The 22,286-nt window shown below is 43.0% G+C and overlaps 1 protein-coding gene, 1 long non-coding RNA gene and 1 other non-coding gene across 5 annotated transcripts in view; 1 reads left to right on the forward strand and 2 right to left on the reverse strand.

The window, feature by feature from the left end:
• FAM118B (family with sequence similarity 118 member B) overlaps positions 1-22,261 on the reverse strand; it is a 49,291-nt gene extending 27,030 nt beyond the window's left edge. For 2 of the 3 annotated variants that reach the window (XM_055581222.1, XM_055581221.1), the window contains exons 1-2: positions 22,124-22,242; positions 18,471-18,657 (exon numbers count right to left, since the gene is read on the reverse strand). In XM_055581222.1, coding sequence (XP_055437197.1) covers positions 18,471-18,499 — 29 coding nt within the window. In that variant the 5' untranslated portion in view covers positions 18,500-18,657; positions 22,124-22,242. Of the gene's footprint in view, positions 1-18,470; positions 18,658-22,123 lie in introns of all 3 variants that reach the window. The other variant, XM_055581223.1, reaches the window with a different exon arrangement.
• On the reverse strand, positions 2,227-14,304 carry LOC129652523 (uncharacterized). Its single transcript, XR_008714575.1, has 2 exons — positions 13,979-14,304; positions 2,227-2,591 (listed from the first exon to the last, which is right to left on the reverse strand). It is a non-coding gene; the product is annotated as an uncharacterized LOC129652523 (long non-coding RNA).
• On the forward strand, positions 4,570-4,641 carry TRNAE-UUC (transfer RNA glutamic acid (anticodon UUC)). Its single transcript has one exon. It is a non-coding gene; the product is annotated as a tRNA-Glu (tRNA).
• Positions 22,262-22,286: the final 25 nt, after the last annotated feature.

Here is a 22,286-nt window from a genome sequence, read left to right on the forward strand (position 1 = left end):
ACTAGTTCACACATTAATTTCTTTGAGTGATCGCCACTGGAGTTTTCATTTCAGTGGGACTTAGCAGAGGTGGGGAAAAGCTTTTCTGCCATAAGAAAACAAAGGCCGGTGTCTTCATTACTCCAATTACTGCCAAGCTACTGAAAAATCCTTCAAGGCCAACAGAGTTCAACAAGACAAAAGACGCTCATCAAATGCCAAGACAAGTAACCTTATTAACAAAAATTTTAAGGCCTAAATCCTCATATCAGATAGGATACTTTTACTTCGAAATATGTCAGCTTGGCAAGAAATAGGGTGCTTATATCTGGTGGATGAAAACGGGAAAAATTGAGGCCAGTGTTCTAGGAAAAATCCAGTAAGAGATATGGAAAAAGGAAAAAAGAAAAAGAACTGGCTATATGAATGAAATTAAGATTACATAAGATAGCAGTTATAGATTTGAAAACATGAAAGAATTCCAGAAGTCCCTGCTTTCACAGCATTTTGGTTCTAGAAAGATGGCAAAATATGGCTTCTTTTTCCACAGAGAGATGACAGTGGGGTCTCTCACCTGCTCTCCTCATGCTGATCTGGGGGTCTCCCTCTGCTTCTAGTGTGTGGTCTTCAGCTCTAATGAACCACTGACATGCACAATGAATTCAGAATAACACATTTTCAGATACAAATGGATGGAATAAATAAAGAGAAAAGTTCTAATCATGACATTTTTGCCTAGAAACAAAAGATGTACAAATGACTAGCTAGCGAAGGAGGTCCTTGCTTGGTCTAAAAGATGTTATATTTATAGCAAGCTTTACCCTTTGCTATTTAAAAGTATAAACAAATAGAACAGTGACTGGAATAGACTGGCTTATTTCTCCAGCATAAACATAGAAAAGGGTTAACTGTTTTCTCAGGGAAAAGATAGTCATCCTCTGATTTGGAAGAAACCAAGCCCCTCTGATTGTGGCTTTTGGACTAATTCCAACACATCTGTTTTTTTAGAAACTACGGGAGAGGAAGGAAGGAAGAGACAGGCAGTGTAAGGTACTACAAGAGGGCATCCAACGAGCTTGCGAGCAATTAACAATTCACTGACACAGGTTAAGGCACTGATGAATTCAGTTCTACTGGAGACTGCAGCCTATCCTATCTGTTGTGTACAGAACGAAGTTGCCATTCTCATCCTTCTCATTCACACACAAAAATGGAACTGATATATAAGAACTGTATGTGGAATCTATACAAATGGCATAGATGAACCTATTTTCAGGGCAGGAATAGAGACAGAGATGCAGACATAGAGAGAGGACGTGTGGATATGGGAGGTGGCGGGACATGAAGTGGGAGATTGGAACTGACATACATACCTGACTCGGATTAAAGCAGGGAGCTAATGGGAGCCCTCTGCATAGCGCAGGGAGCTCGGCTCTGTGCTCTGCGACCACCTAGAGGGGTCGGGGGCGGGGGCCGGGAGGGAGGTGCAGGATGGAGAGGACATATGTACACATAAGGCTGATTCACAATGTCACAGAGCAGATACTAACACAACGTGTAAAGCAGCTATACTCCAATTATATATATATAATATATGAACTGTATTGAGCTGTGCCTCGACTGTGATTCCTCTGTGTACACCAGTCTTGACGTCTTTCCTCTATCTCTGGTTAACTCAGTTTGCTCCTACTTTTATCCCTAAATTGCATGTGACCAACACCCTCTCCCTTCTGTCAGATGAGACCTATTACACTCATTTCCTGGAAATCTGCTTTAATACAGTCACTGATAAAATGCCAGATTCATACTACTTATTCTTGGGATTTCACCAGTAAACAATGACCCAGCAATGAAAAATGTGAGAATGAACTCATAAGATACAGGATTTCTGGAAAGACTTTCAGGATTGAAAGGTAAATTCACAAATTCTAGAAAGCCTTTAAACTCAAATCCCAAAATAAACTACACTGATATTCCGGGCTCAAGAGCTCAGATGTTGTTTTTATCAGTTATTTTCAATTATAAAACCAAAGTAACACAGCATGTACAGGGAACAAAACTGTTTCAAGAAGGAGTAATGGAACATCTGAATTAAAATCTGATTTGAAGCAGAAGCTGGTGATGGATGCCGATGGTTTTACTGTGCAAAGGATAACTGATAAGATTCCTTCTGCGTCACTACTTTCCCTCCTGTGAAGTTTCTGAGAAGTTACATGCTGAAAACAATGACACATGATGCTAAACAAGGAGGTTTTAAAAATATTTAATAAAAAAATTTTCCACATCCAAGTAGTATGACCATGCAAACAAATTTACCACAAATGACCTAGGCAATTCATTAAAAATGAGAGTAAATAAATCTTCAAGGATAAGACTGGACACTCTAGCCAGTCCTTAAAAACTGACGTCCTCCTCCTAATAAGGCAGGTGAATTATGAATGACCGTGCCCTCAACTGCTTCCTTCTCACGAGAACAAAAGGACAGCGAACAGATGCAGATTCCTCCAAGTCCGGGCGGCCCACAAGCTGTCACCATTATAGAGGATCTCTCTCGGAGTTGGAAATTTGACAAGTCTTAAAGGGAAGACTTTCCTGTCATGACTTAAACACCACTGATTTTGAAAAAAAAAAAAAAAATTTTAAGTTGCATTTTGACATACAGCTTGGCAAATGTTATGATTAAAAACCTCAAGTGTAGCTGGATGTTAATAGTGATTAAGTGAAGTGTCAACACCAGGTTAGACATCTCAGAGGTCCCCACACTGTGGTCATGTAACCCAAACCCCATTTCACACCAAACCGAGGACAGAATATAATAAAGATAAACAAAGTAGACCTGTCTTTGCATGGTGTCTTAAACTGATAGAATGCATTAAAAAATTGGGGGTCTTATGTTTAAAACTCAATTCTCAAAATATCCAATCAAGAGAGATATAGGACTAAGCTTGCTCTGAGTGCATTCAATCTTTTTATCCTGTCATTCAACAAATCAAAACACTCGCTCTTGAACTTCCCACTCAGGATGGCAGTGGAACAGGAGGCCTAAAGAGGTCGTGGCATTTCCTTTTAAAGAAAAAGAGGGTGGGCAATTACATCTGGGGGTGATGCACAGAGTTCTATTTTTTAAAAAGGGAGAAAAGGCCTTGCCAATTTTTTAAGGGCCCTTCTAACTCTCAGTTATACTAACCTGGATCACTTTCCTTTTTTACTGCGAGATGAACGTAGAATGTTTTGCTTCAGAAAGTCAAAGACCTGTGCGTCTTAGCATTTTCTTTAGTGATCATACCTCAGCTTCAACCTCATAGGAAACTAGGCCAGAAACAATGAACAGCAATTTTGCAGAAAGGACTCAAGTACGAAACAACCATGACAAATGGGGAAAGGAATCAGTAAGAAAAAAGTTTAAGAAACCACAAAAGGATATTCTGAAAAATAAAATTCAGAAACAAGAGAAAAGATCAGTCCTGTCTTCCCAGGTAAGCCAGTGGTAAAGAACCCGCGTGCCAATACAGGAGACATAAGAACTCAGGTTCAATCCCTGGGTCGGGAAGATTCCCTGGAGGAGGGTATGGCAACCCACTCCAGTATACTTGCCTGGAGAATCCCATGGACAGAGCCTGGCAGGCCACAGTCCATGAGGTTGCAAAGAGTCAGACACGACTGAGAGACTTAGCACACACACATAGCTGGAACACCTCAAGTATCTCACTGGATAAACTAAGGCTGCTTCTTTACAATTAGTACCATGCATCCGAAACAAAGGTGATACGGAATATACACACCAATATAATACACTTGATACACGCGTGACTTTGACAATATTCTACTGTTTCAGTCATTGATTAGGACTGGAAAGGAGTAGAACCCTGTGCCTAAACCCCTGCCCCCACCTACCCAAGGACAAAGGTCCCTGCCTACTGTTTGTAGAGAAGCTGAAATCTCCCAGGCCTCAATGAGTCACAAAGGAGCAGGCTCAGGCAGCTCGAGATTAGGACAATGGAGCCATAGATGCAGTGTGGGCTGCACATTCCTGAGGTCTTGTACAGACCAGACTGCAGCTGTGACGTAAACAGCTGCATCCTGAGCAGTACTGAGTCTACTGCGAACAGCTCCAAGGAATGACCTTAAGAAAATGGGATTAACCCTACTGCTCATAAGCTTGTTCTGCTTGTTTATGTAAACAGGCGACAGTACTGTCACCAACGGGCCCACGTGGACATCTTCTGCTCTAAGGATACGGCACTGCATGCCAGCAGAAGTCAGACCCGTGATCCCATAGAAATAGAAGGATGTTCTCAGAAGTGGGGATTTGGAAGCAGCTTTTGGCAGGAAAGAGCTCTCTGCAGGAGGCCCCTCTTAGATCAGGCATCCCCATGCTCTACTCATCTCCGGCCCCAGCACACCTTTCAAATCTTCTGACCACAGGACACCTTGCCTAATCCTGATCTCTTGGATTTTTTTGTAGATCAAAGGAGTAGAAATTAAGAATAAGTAACTAACAGATGACCAGATCTCCTCCCGAGCTTCTCCTTCAGCTTTCCCAGAAACACACTGGGAACAGGACAGCATCTGAAGAAAAACCCCAGGAATTCCCTGGTGGTCCAGTGGTTAGGATTTGGTGCTTTCACTGCCGCGGCCCAGGTTCAATCCCTGGCCAGGGAACTAAGATCCTTCACGCTGCAGAGCCGGAGGTGGGGTGAGGTGGGGGGAGACAAGACTGCACACAGTAGGAGGAGGACTCTGCTTCTCTATCTCAAGGATTAACCGAGATGCCTTCCTTTTTCCCTTTAAAAACTTTCATGGCCAAGCAGAATCCTAGGAGATGGTTTTTGGAGGGACACTGAACCTACCATATCTGCATATTGCCAGCATTCTGATTAGCAGTAATTTTCCTTTCCACCAACATCTGTGTCTCTCTCAAGTACTGATTTCTGAGCAGCCAGCAGCCGGCCCTGACTTGGGAACAGGACCTTATGAAAAGCTGCTGCTGTTGCTGCTAAGTTGCCTCAGTCATGTCCGACTCTGTGCGACCCCTGAGACGGCAGCCCACCAGGCTCCCCCATCCCTGGGATTCTCCAGACAAGAACACTGAAGTGGGTTGCCATTTCCTTCTCCAGTGCAAGAAAGTGAGAAGTGAAAGTGAAGTCACTCAGTCATGTCCGACTCCTAGTGACCCCATGGACTGCAGCCCACCAGGCTCCTCCATCCATGGGATTTTCCAGGCAAGAGTACTGGAGTGGGGTGCCACTGCCTTCTCCGTTACAGTGTACCTGATTTAGGCTGCCAACTTAAGAAACACAAGGAAAATCTCACTGAGTTCAAGAACAGAAAACACAGATCACCAAATAAAAATGATAAAACAATCTGGAGCTACTGAGCTTGAAAGAAAGAAGGGAGGTAACCAAATCTGCTCTAAAGTCCCCTCAGACTCGGTCCAATCTTCACCTCCATCACCACCCCTCTCTGAGGCAAGTGCGCCTTTGCCAATCTCTGCTATAAAACAAAGCCTTTGGCTTTTGAAATCTATTCATTGGAAGGGTAAATTTTCACCTTTTACTAAATGCTAGTTCATATGAGCTTGTGATCCAACATCAGTTTCTTATTTGAAGAAAAAGAGATTCTTTTGTTTGCTTAGCTGCCCTATGAAATGAATTTAAGAAACTTCTGTGTTACTTAGGAATTACCTAATTCAAATTAAGACATGAGTTGGGGTATTTATAGATTACCACCTGCAGAGCATTCACAGGATGAAAATTCTTTCCCTAATTTACTCATTTATTTTGGCTTATGAACTTTTTGAATTAGACTGAGAAGCCTGTTCCTAAAAGGCAGAGGAACTCCCTCCCTCCCTCTAGACCTGCAGGTTTCTCTACTCTTCCACTAACAGGCCTGGAGCACTCTGGCCTGGGGCCTTTCTTTGTGTGGACTGTTCCTTTTCCTGGATCTGCTCACCCCCGTCCCCCATCGGTACAAGTTTCCAATCCTTTGCTCCACTCAGACCTTCTCAATGATGCTACCCTGATCACTGTATTTAAAGCTGCAGCCTCCTCACTCCCTGCACCAGCTGCTCTACAATTTCATAGCATGTGCTACCCCCAGCACACTAATTATATTTATTAGTAGTATAATGAAGATACTAATTATGCGTATTAATTGCCATCCGCCTCCTCCCACTGGAATACAAACTCCTCAAAGGGTAAGGTTCTCAGTTTAGTTCACAAGCATCCTCAGATCCCAGACCACTGCCTGGCACAGGGCAGGTGAGCAAATACTTCCTGAATGAACTAACTGAAATGTAAGATGTTGCTCATGATCACAATTACAAGAAAGAAATTTACTGTGCAACAGACAAAGCATTTCCAATTAAAAGAAACATCCTATTACTGCTTTTAAGGCAGTCAGGACCATAAAAGGCTGACTTCTTTTTAAAATGGAACAAGTGGGAAAAGACAAATTCCTGTGGAAATTGTGTGCATGGTAAATCAACATTCAGACTATATCGCTTTTCAGATACACTAACAGAACAGGGGTTGAAGGGAATCTGATTCCAGCAAGCAAAAGGATTTCAGACCTCAAGTTCTAAGAACCCTCTCCAATACTAACTGAACATTTTTAGATATATATCATCTTATTTTTATAACTCAAGTTTCTGATATCTAAGATGTAAACTGATTATTTATTTGGCTGTGCCAAGTCTTAGCTATGGCATGTGAGATCTAGTTCCCTGACCAGGGGTTGAACCCAGGTCCCCTGCATTGAGCTTGCAGAATCTTAACCATTGGACCACCAGTGAAGTCCCTAAACTGATTTTTAAGGGTGGATTCTTAATGCAAGAACTCTTTCTGGTAAACAACTCAAAGAGGTCAGTATTTAGGGCTAAAAATATGTTTCTTTGTGAACTTCCCCAGTGGACCAGTGGTTGGGAGTCCACCTTGCAATGCAGGGGGCGCAGGTTGGATCCCCGGTTGGGGAGTTGAACCCACATGTTGCAACTAAGACCCCACGTGCAGCAATTGAGACCTGACACAGCCACATAAATAATAAAAGAAAATTCTAAAAAAAAATCACTTACTTTTACTATATTAAATCTAAATTATTTTACAAATAGAGAAGAAGAAAGGTTTTTGCAGCAGCATAACAGATTTCAAAACACAAACTGGATTAAGTCATGGCTTAGAAATCACTCAATGGCTTCTCTGTATTTAATATGAAACACCTCATCCTGCTGGAAAGACCTGGCCTGGCCTCTGCAGTCTTCTCAACAACCTCCCTTCCAGCCCCCACCCTATCCACACAGGACGCATCAGCCACACCCCCAGCTCACACAGTCTCCCCTGAGCAGGGCAGGTGCTCACTGTCCTCTGTGAGCACCTCTGCCCCCCCCGCCATCTCATCGCTGAAGCCTGCCCTTCCCACGGAGGCCTCATTTACATGTCAGCGCCTTATTCACCTTTCAAAACACCTGCCCTCAGCTCAGTTTCTGTCACACAGTAAGTGTTTGCACAGTGGAGTAAATATTTAAATATCTGCTGAATGAATGAGTGTATACGCACCAGGAGTTAATTCAAAGTCTAAGAGAGCAACTGATATTTTTAATTCTATGAGCTGTAAAAAACACACACACACACAAAAAACCCAGGGTGACCAGGTAAAGTGTGGTATTGCTTCTTTCACGCCAAACGCACTCCGTGAGGGACGTGTGTCGCTCAGCTGTTTCAGGGTATGCTCACTCCCGCATATGAGCATGCTCACCCGCTCTGCAGGGGTCGTCGTTACCTTTCAGTTTTCTTTTTCCCAACTACATGAAAAAAACACAAAGATTACACAGTACCTCTGCAAAAAGTCTATAGACTGTTTTATAAAACAAAGTTACATGCACAGAATTCTCAGTCCACTGAGGTTTCCCTCTGGCCTGGACCACATATATTCTGTACATGCTGGCAGTTTAAATTGACAGTTATTGTATTAATTACAAGGTGTTGAATTTTCATGTTAATACCTGTTAAATGCTAAATGCCAGGCACTGCACTGAAACTAATGCAATTATTACAGCATCCAGTTCACCGCCAACGAACTCCATGCAGCATTTACAGTGAGCCAGGCATGGTCTTCTGCACTTTGGGAATGTTCACTCCTCTATGAAGGAGACACCACCATCACCCTTACATGTCACAGATGTTGCAGATAACAGAGACATTAAATAGCTTGCTAGTACTCACATGGCAGTCACAGAGTAGACAAGGGACGCTGACTGCAGTCAATGTTGTGGAGACACAAGTCAATACTGTCTCACCAGAGATGACTAACATCATGCCCTTAAGGGCCATACCTTTGAGAAGTCTCCACCTTTTAGGGGAAGTGGAGCTGTGAACGTATATATATATATATACACAAGAGAAGACTCTACACATGGACATCACCAGATGGTCAACACCGAAATCAGATTGATTATAGTCTTTGCAGCCAAAGATGGAGAAGCTCTACACAGTCAGCAAAAACAAGACCAGGCACTGACTGTGGCTCAGACCATGAACTCCTTATTGCCAAATTCAGACTTAAATTGAAGAAAGTAGGGAAAACCATTAGGCCATTCAGGTATGACCTAAATCAAATCCCTTGTCATTATACAGTGGAAGTGAGAAATACATAAGGGACTAGATCTGATAGACAGACTGCCTGATGAACTGTGGAGGGAGGTTCGTGACATTGTACAGGAGACAGGGATCAAGACCATCCCCATGGAAAAGAAATGTAAAAAAGCAAAATGGCTGTCTGAGGAGGCCTTACAAATAGCTGTGAAAAGAAGAGAAGCGAAAAGCAAAGGAGAAAAGGAAAGATATTCCCATTTGAATGAAGAGTTCCAAAGAATAGCAAGGAGAGATAAGAAAGCCTTCCTCAGCGATCAATGCAAAGAAATAGAGGAAAACAACAGAATGGGAAAGACTAGAGATCTCTTCAAGAAAATTAGAGATACCAAGGGAACATTTCATGCAAAGATGGGCTCGATAAAGGACAGAAATGGTATGGACCTAACAGAAGTAGAAGATATTAAGAAGAGGTGGCAAGAATACACAGAAGAACTGTACAAAAAAGATCTTCATGACCAAGATAATCAGGATGGTGTGATCACTCATCTAGAGTCACATTCTGGAATGTGAAGTCAAGTGGGCCTTAGAAAGCATCACTATGAACAAAGCTAGTGGAGGTGATGGAATTCCAGTGGAGCTCTTTCAAATCCTGAAAGATGATGCTGTGAAAGTGCTGCACTCATATTCTGTGTAAATTAAACTTGTTACAATAATCATAAAAAAAAAAAAAAAAAAAAAAGAAAGTGCTGCACTCAATATGCCAGCAAATTTGGAAAACTCAGCAGAGGCCACAGGACTGGAAAAGGTCAGTTTTCATTCCAATCCCAAACAAAGGCAATGCCAAAGAATGCTCAAACTACTGCACAATTGCACTCATCTCACACGCTAGTAAAGTAATGCTCAAAATTCTCCAAGCCAGGCTTCAGCAATACGTGAACCGTGAACTTTCTGATGTTCAAGCTGGTTTTAGAAAAGGCAGAGGAACCAGAGATCAAATTGCCAACATCCGCTGGATCATGGAAAAAGCAAGACAGTTCCAGAAAAACATCAATTTCTGCTTTATTGACTATGCCAAAGCCTTTGACTGTATGGATCACAAGAAACTGTGGAAAATTCTGAAAGACATGGGAATACCAGACCACCTGACCTGCCTCTTGAGAAATTTGTATGCAGGTCAGGAAGCAACAGTTAGAACTGGACATGGAACAACAGACTGGTTCCAAATAGGAAAAGGAGTACGTCAAAGCTGTATATTGTCACCCTGGTTATTTAAATTATATGCAGAGTACATCATGAGAAACGCTGGACTGGAAGAAGCACAAACTGGAATCAAGGTTGCCGGGAGAAATATCAATAACCTCAGATATGTAGATGACACCACCCTTAGGGCAGAAAGTGAAGAGGAACTAAAAAGCCTCTTGATGAAGATAAAAGTGAAGAATGAAAAAGTTGGCTTAAAGCTCAACATTCAGAAAACGAAGATAATGGCATCCGGTCCCATCACTTCATGGGAAATAGATGGGGAAACAGTGGAAACAGTGTCACAGACTTTATTTTTCTGGGCTCCAAAATCACTACAGATGGTGACTGCAGCCATGAAATTAAAAGATGCTTACTCCTTGGAAGGAAAGTTATGACCAACCTAGATAGCATATTCAAAAGCAGAGACATTACTTTGCCAACAAAGGTTTGTCTAGTCAAGGCTATGGTTTTTCCTGTGGTCATGTATGGATGTGAGAGTTGGACTGTGAAGAAGGCTGAGTGCCGAAGAATTGATGCTTTTGAACTGTGGTGTTGGAGAAGACTCTTGAGAGTCCCTTGGACTGCAAGGAGATCCAACCAGTCCATTCTGAAGGAGATCAGCCCTGGGATTTCTTTGGAAGGAATGATGCTAAAGCTGAAACTCCAGTACTTTGGCCACCTCATTGGAAGAGTTGACTCATTGGAAAAGACTCTGATGCTGGGAGGGATTGGGGGCAGGAGGAGAAGGGGACGACAGAGGATGAGATGGCTGGATGACATCACTGACTCGATGGACGTGAGTCTGAGTGAACTCCGGGAGTTGGTGATGGACAGGGAGGCCTGGCGTGCTGCGATTCATGGGGTCGCAAAGAGTTGGACAAGACTGAGTGACTGATCTGATCTGATCTACTCCTTGGAAGGAAAGTTATGACCAACCTAGATAGCATATTCAAAGGCAGAGACATTACTTTGCCAACAAAGGTCCGTCTAGTCAAGGCTATAGTTTTTCCAGTGGTCATGTATGGATGTGAGAGTTGGACTGTGAACAAAGCTGAGCACCGAAGAATTGATGCTTTTGAACTGTGGTGTTGGAGAAGACTCTTTAGAGTCCCATGGACTGCAAGGAGATCCAACCAGTCCATCCTAAAGGAGACCAGTCCTGGGTGTTCGTTGGAAGGACTGATGCTGAGGCTGAAACTCCAATACTTTGGCCACCTCATGCAAAGAGTTGACTCATTGGAAAAGATCCTGATGCTGGGAGGGATTGGGGGCAGGAGGAGAAGGGCACGACAGAGGATGAGATGGCTGGATGGCATCACTGACTCGATGGACATGAGTTTGGGTGAACTCCGGGAGCTGGTGATGGACAGGGAGGCCTGTCCATGAATCGTGCTGCGATTCATGGGGTTGCAAAGAGTCGGACACGACTGAGCGACTGAACTGAATACACACACACACACACACACACACACACACACACACACATACTGGCTTGGTCAAAAAGTTCATTCAGGTTTTTCATGGTATGGGAAAACCCAGATGAACTTTTTAGTCAACCCAATAAAATACATCTGTGCTAAGTTTATCATGCATGTATGAATATATTAACACAGGAGATTAACAACTGTGTTTGAGTGAGACCAAGAATGGAGAAGGCAATGGCACCCCAACTCCAGTACTCTTGCCTGGAAAATCCCATGGATAGAGGAGCCTGGTGGGCCTCAGTCCCTGGGGTCGCTGCCAGTCGGATACGACTGTGCAGCTTCGCTTTCACTTTTCACTTTCATGCATTGGAGAAGGAAATGGCAACCCACTCCAGTGTTCTTGCCTGGAGAATCCCAGGGACAGGGGAGCCTGGTGGGCTGCCATCTATGGGGTCACAGAGTTGGACACGACTGAAGCGACTCAGTAGTAGTAGTAAGATCAAGAAATACTTTATGGTAAATAGGTATTATTGTAGTAAAATTCAATGACATCATTAGGACTCATCCTCCTTTACCTTTTGGAAGCATCTAACATGGATTTCCATTCTCATCTCCAGCGGATGCTGTGTTTTCCCAGCCTTCCTCCCATTCCTGTAGGGGAATCTCTTCTTACTCTGCCCATTCCCTGAATGTGGACTGTCCTCAGGGCATCTGAGGCTCTCCAGTCCAGGCACTTTAACCATTCCCTCCTCTCCCCACCGCATCTATTCCAGTGGCTTACTATGCCAACTAAACGCTAATGTCTCCCAAATCTGTGTCTTCAGCCCAGATCGTGCCTTTGTTTCAGACCCATGAGGTACCTACTCAGAGTTTCATTACACAGTCCTTCAAACCACAAACACACTTTTAGACAGTCCTATTTCAACCTTAAAGATCAAAGCATCGTTTGACACCCTGTTCCTTATCATGTGTTGGAGGTCTCCGAGTGGCAGAAATAAGCTCTGGGTGATAGGATTATTGGTGATTATCTCCCTCTTTCTGTCTCAAGCACTAATGCAAGTATTTATTGATTTTGAAAGAAGTGTCCTCCACTTTAGGAAAGTTTTTGCGAGTACCTTCCCTGGATCAATTTCAGTAATCCCTTAAGAATGAGAGAATGACAGACCAGCCAGAACAAAGGGAAGTGGCTAAGCTTACGACTGCGTGTGCTCAGTCATGTCCAACTCTGCGACCCCATGGGCTGTAATGCACCAGGCGCCTCTGTCCATGGAGTTTTCCAGGCAAGAATACTGGAGTGGGTTGCCATGTCCTACTCCATTATGACCGTAAATCAGCCGGTATTCTTTTCAGGATTTTTTTCTCTTAATAAAAATTAACTGAAAAATATTCTCTTTGATCTGCAAATGAACTGAGTGATAAAAACATTGTTTATACCTGAAACTAGAATCTGAAAGCTCCAGAAAGAGGCTATTATCTGCTACAAGGGCCACTGGAGCTAGAATGACTAGGCTGACTTAGAAGAAAGCCTGAACAGCACTGCTTTGCAGAGCAGGTGGCATCAGTCTTAAAAAGTAGCCAGTGAAAATAATTGAGGAGAAAAGCTGAGAGCAAAACAGGTTAGGAAGACCTAAAAACATACTTTCATAAAGAGCGAAGGAGGTCAATGCAAGACCAAGGAGTCAGAGGGAGCGACAACAGAGGGCTGGGTGGCCTGGGTGCCGGGGGACACTGCACGGGAGTGGGGTGCAGTGGGGAGCCCCTTTCCTTTCTGAGAAAAGGACAGGTCACATGTAGGCACCTGGGGAATACGAAAGGGACAGTGAAGTAGAAAGAGCAAGTGATCCCACCTGGAGAGAACTGCTGTGGGTATTTTCATTTATAAGGAGAAAAGCAGTTTTCAGGAGGAACTTCTGGGGCAAGTTAAAGCATCCTGGTTTCATGCTGACATCAATTCAAAAAACAGTATTCTTGGGACCTTGCCCCTGCTTCTACAGGATACATTTTCTTATATGCAAGTCCCCTTCATGGTTTTGTTTTGTTTTCAATTTTTCTTCCTTTGTTTACCTTAATGTCTTATAGAAAGTTATGATGGGCCCTCTTTGGAGCTATTGTATCCATATGACAAGAATGGACAGTATGAAAAAGGATCACAGGAAAAGAAAAGATGGGGAGAAAAATCACAGAAATGATAGAAGAAAATGTCCCAGGATTGCAGGACATGAATTTTCAGAATAAATGGATCCACTGTGGACCAAGAATAGCAGAAGAGGAAAGACCCACACCAGGATACACCATCATGGAACTCCAGACCACCAGGGATGGAGGGACTGTCCTCAAACTCCCAGTGAAGGAGAAAAGAAAAACCGAGCCAGCAGAACAAGGGTATGCAGAAAGGGTGTGAACCTCCACGCCTCAAAAACACTTACAGACCCTGGGAAGTATAAGAACACCTTCAAAACTCTGAGAGAAAATCACTTCTAGCCTGGGACTCGACTCTACTTCCAAACTATCAAGCAAGTTTGTGGGCAAAATAAAGTCCTTCAGATTTTTATTAGGACATAAGGACGCAACCAAGAAATGCGACGCCATGGGAGCCAGCCCAGAGCAGAGTAAAGGTCCATTCCTGAACGGCACTGACAGGGAGCAGTGAAGGGAGCAGGAAGAAGACCGCAGGCTCCATAAGAAAAATGGAAGTGACGCATCTGAGCGCACAGATGATGTTGCTGATAACAATGTGATTCATACCTTGGAGCATCTGGAAAAAAAATTAACACAGGCAAGCGAAAAACCGGGCAAAGGTGAAGGCCGAGCAGAGCAGGAGCACCGGGCTCAGTGGTGAAGGGCTCGGGGCAGAGGTGCAGACGCAGGGGTGCTTCCTGCGCAGGGGCGAGGGGGCGACACCGATTCCTGGGCCCCGACCCAGCCCTGAAGAGTGAGCTGCGGCAGCTTTCAGGTTCCTCAGGCGACTCTTAGCAAGCATGTTGGGGAAATGCTGACCAGTACACTGGGATCAGTAAACTCAGAACTGACTTGCTTTTCTAAGTCAGTTAACAGTGCAGCTCTCCTTTTAACAGCTAATGTAAGTTATTTTCATTAAACCAAAAATATCATTAAGGCAAATGCAGCATTTCCAAACGTTAAAGATAAATAAACACACACACACATCCAATCGACATCTTTTTATATGGTCAATGAATCTATGACAAAGAATACACAATAGGGAAAAGATATCCTTGTCAATAAATGGTGCTGAGAAAACGGGACAGCAACTAGCAAATGACTGAAACTAAACCACTTTCTTACACTGCAGACAAAAACAAACTCAAAACGGATTAAAGACTTAAATGTAAGATCCGAAACCAAAAGCTTCTAGAAGAAAACACAGACAGATCTTTGACCTTGATCTTAACAATTTTTTTTGGATCTGTCCCTTCAGGCAAGGGAAACAAAAGCAAAATAAACAAATGGGACTACATCAGTCTTAAAAAAGTCTTTGCACACGAAAGAAACTATCAACAAAACAAAAAGGCAGCCTACTGAGTGGGAGAAGAGACTGTATTTGCTTCAGTCACAATTAAAGTCAAGTACAGTTCCTTAAAAAAAGATACTGTATTTGCAAACACATCAGATAAGGGTTAATACCCAAAATATACAAAGAATTCACACAACATCAAAAAAACAACCTGACTAAAAAATGAGCAGAGGACCTGAACAGACATTCTTCCAAGAAGATATACAGATGGCCAACAGGCACATGAAAATATTCTCAACATCACTATCAGGGAAATGCAAATTAAAACCACAATGGGATCCCATCTTGTACCTCTCAGAATGGCTGTATCGAAAAGACAAGAAATGACAAATTTTGGTGAGAACGTGGAGAAAAGGGAAGCTTCCTGCACTGCTGGTGGGACCGTAAACTACAGAAAACTGTATGGAAGTTCCTCGAAAACCTAAAAATAGAATTGCCAAATAATCCAGAGATTTCACTTCTGCGTATTCACCCAAAGAAAACAAAAACATGCATTCAGAAAGATAATACGCACGCCAACGTTCACTGCAGCGTTGTTCACAAGAGCCAAAATATGGAAGCAACCTAACAGTCCATTGATAGGTGAATGGAATGTTACTCAGCCCAAACAAAAATGAAATCATGCCACCTGTGACAACATCTAGAGGGTATATTATGCCAAGTGAAATAAATCAGAGAAAGACAAATACCATATGATTTCACCGATACATGCAATTAGAAAAAGCAAAAACAAACATGAACCAAGCACAGGGATGTAATATAAGCATAAGCAATATGGTCGATAACAGTCTAGTAACTTTGTGTGGGGACAGATGGGTACTAGACTTCCTGTGGTGATTTCATAAAACATGCAAATATCAAATCACCATGTAGCACACCTGAAACTAACATAATGCTTGCATATATTGCAATTAAAAAAGCCATTTTTGACTCACTGTGAAATTTTCAAATGATAACAGAAAACAGGTTTATTTTACTTAAGTAACCATCTGTTGCAAAGACCTTCCTGAATTTCTCCAGGGATCCTCATATCCTTTGGCTTTTATCAACAGCATTGAATGGTCCCTTAATTTTCCATCATTCAAGTACTGGAAACACAGTTTCCAGGTTCACCCTTTCAGTGTATATTCCATTTGCCATAAGACACTTGGTCATCTTCATTTATACAAATGCCACAAAACACACAGCTCTTAAGATGTTGAAAATGCTCCAATGTAACATTCCTGTTTTACAATCATAAAATGCTGTCTAATAATCTGAGTACCCACTACACACTAGGAACCAGACATATTTATCTTCTTGCTCATCCCAACAATTTTACTAAATTAGTATTATTAATTCCATTGCACATAGGATGAAACTGAGGTTGAGATTAAATGCTTGTAAATAATAAAGTGCAAGATGCAAACCCCAGTCTGTTTTAGAAGCTCATGTTGTTTCTAAAATATCATGCCTGCCCCATTTCCTGCAAGTTCTGGAATTTCAGTGATCATCTAGTTGTTCATTCCGTCCCCTTTTCTAATGAGAAATTTGGGGTCCAAAACTTTGAAGTGATTCCCCTAAATGGCAGAATTAGACCAAATTCCTTGGCTCTCGACTCCTACTCTATTTTTATTCCACAAATCTATGCACCTGGTGCTATCCTAGGTGCTGGACAGAGCTAGCGTTTATCATTAACTCTGTGCGGGGCTCTACCGTGCTTTAACCTGCACTGACTCACTCAATGCTCACGGCGGTCCTAGGGTATAGATTAATTCCATTTGACAGGACGAAGAAACTAAAGTGAGAGAGGGTAAGTAACTTGCACAGGGTTACACAGCTAGCAAGCAGCAGAGCTGGTCTGAAACCCAGTCTGTCTGACTCGGAAGTGCAAGCTCTTAGCATCCCCAAGGTGGACAGTTCACATTATCTCTTCTGAATGCCCATATGGTTTTAGTCTTCTAATTAAAAGTGTACACACGATGGGTGGACCCTTCTTGAATCCAGATGATTAAAACAAATGAACTGTTAGGAAGTGAAACCAACGGGAAAATCTGTGCACTGACTGGTTGCTCAGTAACACCCAGGAACGTGTTTTAAGGTGTGATGACAGTATTGTGGTTATGTTGAAAACTAGTCCTTATCTTTCACAGATACACACCCAAGTGTTTACAGATGAAACGATTATTTCTGGGATCTGATTCAAAACCATCTGGGAGTTAACGGTGGGATGGAGAACAAGACTTGCCTGGGTGTTGGTTGGCTCCAGAAGCTAGTGATGGGTACATGAGGTTTATCAGTTCTTTTCTATCATGCAAATGTTTGAAAATTTCTATGATTAAGAAAGAATGCATGATTTTTTTTTAAAGGCAAGAAAAACCATGATATTAACAGTATTTGGAAAACAGAAATATGAATGATTTTCCCTCCTCTACTTTTTTATTTTCAATTTTCTATAATACTTTTATAATGGAAAACTTAAAATAAGCTACTTAAAGAAATTCCTTATTTTCTCAAAAGAGCCAGAGCAAGTCAACCCATAATCTAATGAGGTTAAAGTATCATGAGAAACGCATTTCCCACCTCTTAACCAGTTAACTACCCATTCGTACACTTTAAAATGGGCCACTTTCTGAGGACAAGTATGGTTTTTTTTTTTTTTTCTAATATTTATTATCTATTTGGCTGTGCTAAGTCTTATGTGAAGCATGTGGGATCTTCGATCTTCATGGCAACAAGCAGGATCTTTAGCTGAAGCATGTGGGATCTAGTTCCCCAACCAGGGCCAGAACCCCAGCCCCCCACATTAGGAGCACAGAGTCTTAGCCACTGGACTACCAGGGAAGTCTCCAAATATGGTCTTTAAACGGGCCAAGAGCACAAAGGCACATGAACGCAGAACAGATTACAGACAGATTTAATAAAAATAACGATACTCATCCAGACTGATGGCAGTGATCACTTGGTACTGTGGTACACATGTTGAATTATAATGCTGTACAACTGAAACTTACATAACAATAATAGTAAAGAGAATGTAAACCCCTAAAACAGATATGGTCAAGTAAAAATGGGTGATGATTCAAGGGATAATATATAACATGCTTTGGTTTAAAAACAGAACAAAACTAACTAGTGACACCGTTACTCTTGAGAGTTAGGCAGAGTTTGGGACGAAGACCTTGAACGTGTAAGGCTGCCCTTCGCATGGACCTTAGCACAGGGAGCTCCTCCTCGCCTGTGTATGGCCAGCTGGGGACAGGACAGCCACAGCTCCCGGGACAGCTGTCTTCTTCTTCAGTGAAACAACAGTAATTTCCACATGTCACAGTATGAAAATAAAGTTTGGGAAGTAGTGGCTTAAGCTCGAACTATCCCGATCACTGCTCAAAAGCTGAATAAGCGTGTAACAAGGGGCAACGGTACATCGTAATCTCTTTTTGAAATATGTTGGCACAGAAAAAAGCACACACCGTGTTATAGGTCAATACCAGTGTTTCCGTTCTTTTTTTTTTTCCCATCTACACTCCCTCCCACACCCCACCCATGAAATCTGAAGGTGTATTCCAGAGCATTCAATGAAGCAAACCTCCGAACATAAATGCTAGCTCAGCGGCGTAAGGTTAAACTGTGGGAACAGGGGCAAAATCCTGAATCCCTGTGCCAATGCTAAACGTATTCAAGGTAAGTCTGACATAAATTCCACTTGATAAGAAAGAGACATACTTAAGTGTCAGTGGATGGAAAGTCTTCATAGAGTAGAAGCTTAGAGCTGATAAGGATCTTCTTTTATCATTATTTAAATTTTTTATTGCACCTCACGGCATGTGGGATCTTAGTTCCCTGACCAGGGATCAAACCTGCACCCCTGCACTGAAGTGTGGAGTCTTAACCACTGGACCACCAGGGAACTCTGAAAAGACAATAAAATGAAGCCCAAGTTACTCACTTAAGTTCACAAGCAGCTGAACTGGGGCCAGTCCCCAGCGGCCAACAACTGCACTTCCCAGGACACCTCCAGAGACCTCTTGTTAATTGCCTCTTTGAATCTCTCTAAAACCATAAAACAATCTCCAAGTACTTCCTGCTTTGCAGGGAAACTGAATCGCTGGTTAATCTGCAACTAGCAAACCACTGTTCAAAGAACCAGAAGTTAACCTCATGCCACTAATTAACCTTAAATTTGTGATATTTAAACACAATTTCCTTTATTAGTCAGTTCCTGTTTATATTTATGAATTAAAAAGGAGGCTTTGTCATTCTTGCACTGGATAGAAAATATTTTTAAAAGCAAACTACCATGGTCTTCTTTATATAGTTATGGCGGGGGCACATATGATAAGTATATCAAGATCTATGTCTAGAAGCTATGTTTGTACTCTGTAAGAATGAAGACATCACTAATAAAATTCCCTTCCTTGTACTAAGAAAACAGTCCAGACAAAAGAGGCCCCAACCAAAAAGAGAACATGAGATTGGTGGAGAAGCTGAAAAATGAGCTACCAAGACAGGATCAACTGAATGAGGAAGAGGAAAAAGACAATATGTATCTCTGCATAAATTCTTTTTTTTTAATATAAATTTATTTATTTTAATTGGAGGCTAATTACTTTACAATATTGTATTGGTTTTGCCATACATCAACATGAATCCGCCACGGGTGTACACATGTTCCCCATCCTGAACACCCCCCACTTCCCTCCCCATACCATCCCTCTGGGTCATCCCAGTGCACCAGCCCCGAGAATCCTGTATGATGCATCGAACCTGGACTGGCGATTCGTTTCACATATGGTATTATACACGTTTAAATGCCATTCTCCCAAATCATCCCACCCTCTCCCTCTCCCACAGAGTCCAAAAGACTGTTCTATACATCTGTGTCTCTTTTGCTGTCTTGCATACAGGGTTATCATTACCATCTTTCTAAATTCCATATATATGCGTTAGTATACTGTATTGGTGTTTTTCTTTCTGGCTTACTTCACTCTGTATAATAGGCTCCAGTTTCATCCACCTCGTTAGAATTGATTCAAATGTATTCTTTTTAATGGCCGAGTAATACTCCATTGTGTATATGTACCACAGCTTTCTTATCCATTCGTCTGCTAATGGACATGTAGGTTGCTTCCATGTCCTGGCTATTATAAACAGTGCTGCGATGAACATTGGGGTCTGCATAAATTCTTGTGTATTGAGAGCAACTTTATTTCAATAACCAGCAAGTGCCTAGACTTAAACGTTAAGGAAACAGAAAGTTTTGTATCCATCTTGGCTAAAGCTGTACTGTGATATCAAGCAAAAAAACTCTTCAAATTTCGCTCACAAAGTTTCAACAAGAAAAATCTAAAAGTTCCTTCTCCAGAAAAAAAAAAAAGGAGGGGGGACCAGTGTTGTTATTCCTAGGCACTACAGTGTATGCCTTGGGTTAAGGTGAAACCCAAGAACACAAGGTCTGCGTCACTGGCAATGATATCTGAGTAGGTGCTTCATTTTGTTTCCTGGCACAAAGAAAATCCTGCAGGAACAGGGGTCACTTTTTGAACACTATTAAGGACAGGTTAAGGCAGAAATACGTTCCCTGGCCCGGACGAAACCATAAAAGTCCTTCACCTAAAACAGGCTTGTAATTAACATAAGGACACAAACTTAAGTTCTGATGTCCAAATTTTAGAGTCCCTGGAAAGGAGGCTTCAAGTACCTACTTAACATATAATATGGGACTGTTTACTGAAATTAGAAACTGGGTCTGGGGCATTATCAGCAAAAGGTGGTAATTCTCAACTTCTATACATCTGTGTTTTTCTTGTGAATCTGCGGAGGAAAAACAGTAGGAGAGACAGAGGCTGTTTCCCCAGTCTCCCTTGAAATTCTTCACATTTATAACCATCACCTCTCATTACAGAAACACACACAGGCTTTCTTTCCCCCCCCTTTACAAATACATCTACTCCTTCCTCCACTCTTTAGATAAAAAAATGGACAGAAATCAGATGATTCAAAATGTTCGGACACACCTAATACAAGCCTACAATGCACCTCACCCAGTCCAAGGGTATTTGTGAGTTTACTCTGCACCAGATGGGCGGAATTAAAAAAAAGAATGAATGAATGAATCTATAAGGCACTCACTGTTCAACAGCAGCTGCCAACTGATACATCTTGACCTGCACAACTCAAAATCAATTTAAACTCAAAGGACAGTATGGTGTAGGGAAGAAGACCACTGAACCAAGCACAGCCTTACTACTGCCCACCTAGTTGGCAGCATCCTAGCTGATCTCCCCGCTCTCAAAGCCCCCTCCTTTTCAATGTGTCCTGCATTCAACTGTCAGATTCGTTTCTACCTTTCAAGGAGTCTCCCTCCTGCTTGAGAAGCTTCACAGACGCCTTAGATCACAGACTCACATCTAGATCAAACTCTTCTTCAGGTTAAAGTCTTCTACAGGCTAGCTCCACTTACCTATTCAACTCTGTTTCATGCCAATCCGTTTTAGAGGGGTAGGACACAAGCCTAGTTCCACTAACTCGTCTGGCAACCTTCATGCTCAGCAGTCACTGTTTCCTCTAACGTCAGCGCAGACCCATTCGCTTTCTGACATCCCTTTAGGGCTCGGGCACCATCCTTAACAAATGCCAGGTGTGTCCCAAGCTACTTTTATAGTGTTACTATCCCAACCAGATGTTCCTCTTCCCTGCCACCCCTTAGTGAAGTCAAACAGTCTTGACTTCGCTTAGTCGCAGTTTGGGCATGGGGGTCCCCTTGTAAGAGAAGGGGAGGGTCTGGAGGGACTGCAAACGGCGGACGAGGAAATGAAGGAAGGAGAAAAGGGAAGGGAAGGTTCCTGCTCTGTACTTTGTCTTCTCTTTGGAAGCCATGGGGGAGGGGGGGGAGTTGAAGGAGGAGACTCCAAGAAATGAATTCTTGAAAGCGGCAGAAGAAACTCAAGGTGCTCGCTAGGAAGGACATATAGGCCCCTGGGTAACGGAAGGGGCTGCCCATCACCCCTGGGAGAGAAGGACTAGTTACAACGTGAAACAAAGGTTGGGAGTCAGGAGGTGAGGGGTGGAGAGGTTTCACTGATCCCGCATCTCCGAAGGTCGAGCCATAAGGAAAGGAGAAGAGACGCCACGCGTCCCTCGGGGCAAGAGGGACAGGGTGGGCGCCTCAAGACGGCTCTGGGGCGAGCATTCATCGGGTATCTCTTCTACCCGGCGCGGGGGCGGGGAGGTGGTTTTGAGTGGGGTCGTCTCTCAAAGGGAGAAACGGTTTCCCAAGACAGGGATCTCCGAGAACGGAAACCCCGGGTCCGCAGAAACGTTAAAGCTTTGAGGCACCGGCATTCCGCAGTCCCAACCCGGCTTTCGCACACACTCACCGCGTCTCCTCCAAACGCCACCGCTCCAGCTGCAGCTACCGGCCGGCGCAGCCGCACTCAGCGCGCACCGCCCCCAAGTGACGCGCCCCGGGCCCCGCCCCGCCCCGCCCCGCCCACGTGACTCTCAGGGCCCGCCCACCTGCCCTCCCGCTGGTCCTTTTGT

Source organism: Bubalus kerabau, chromosome 5, assembly GCF_029407905.1.
Source record: "Bubalus kerabau isolate K-KA32 ecotype Philippines breed swamp buffalo chromosome 5, PCC_UOA_SB_1v2, whole genome shotgun sequence".
Taxonomy (NCBI): domain Eukaryota; kingdom Metazoa; phylum Chordata; class Mammalia; order Artiodactyla; family Bovidae; genus Bubalus; species Bubalus kerabau.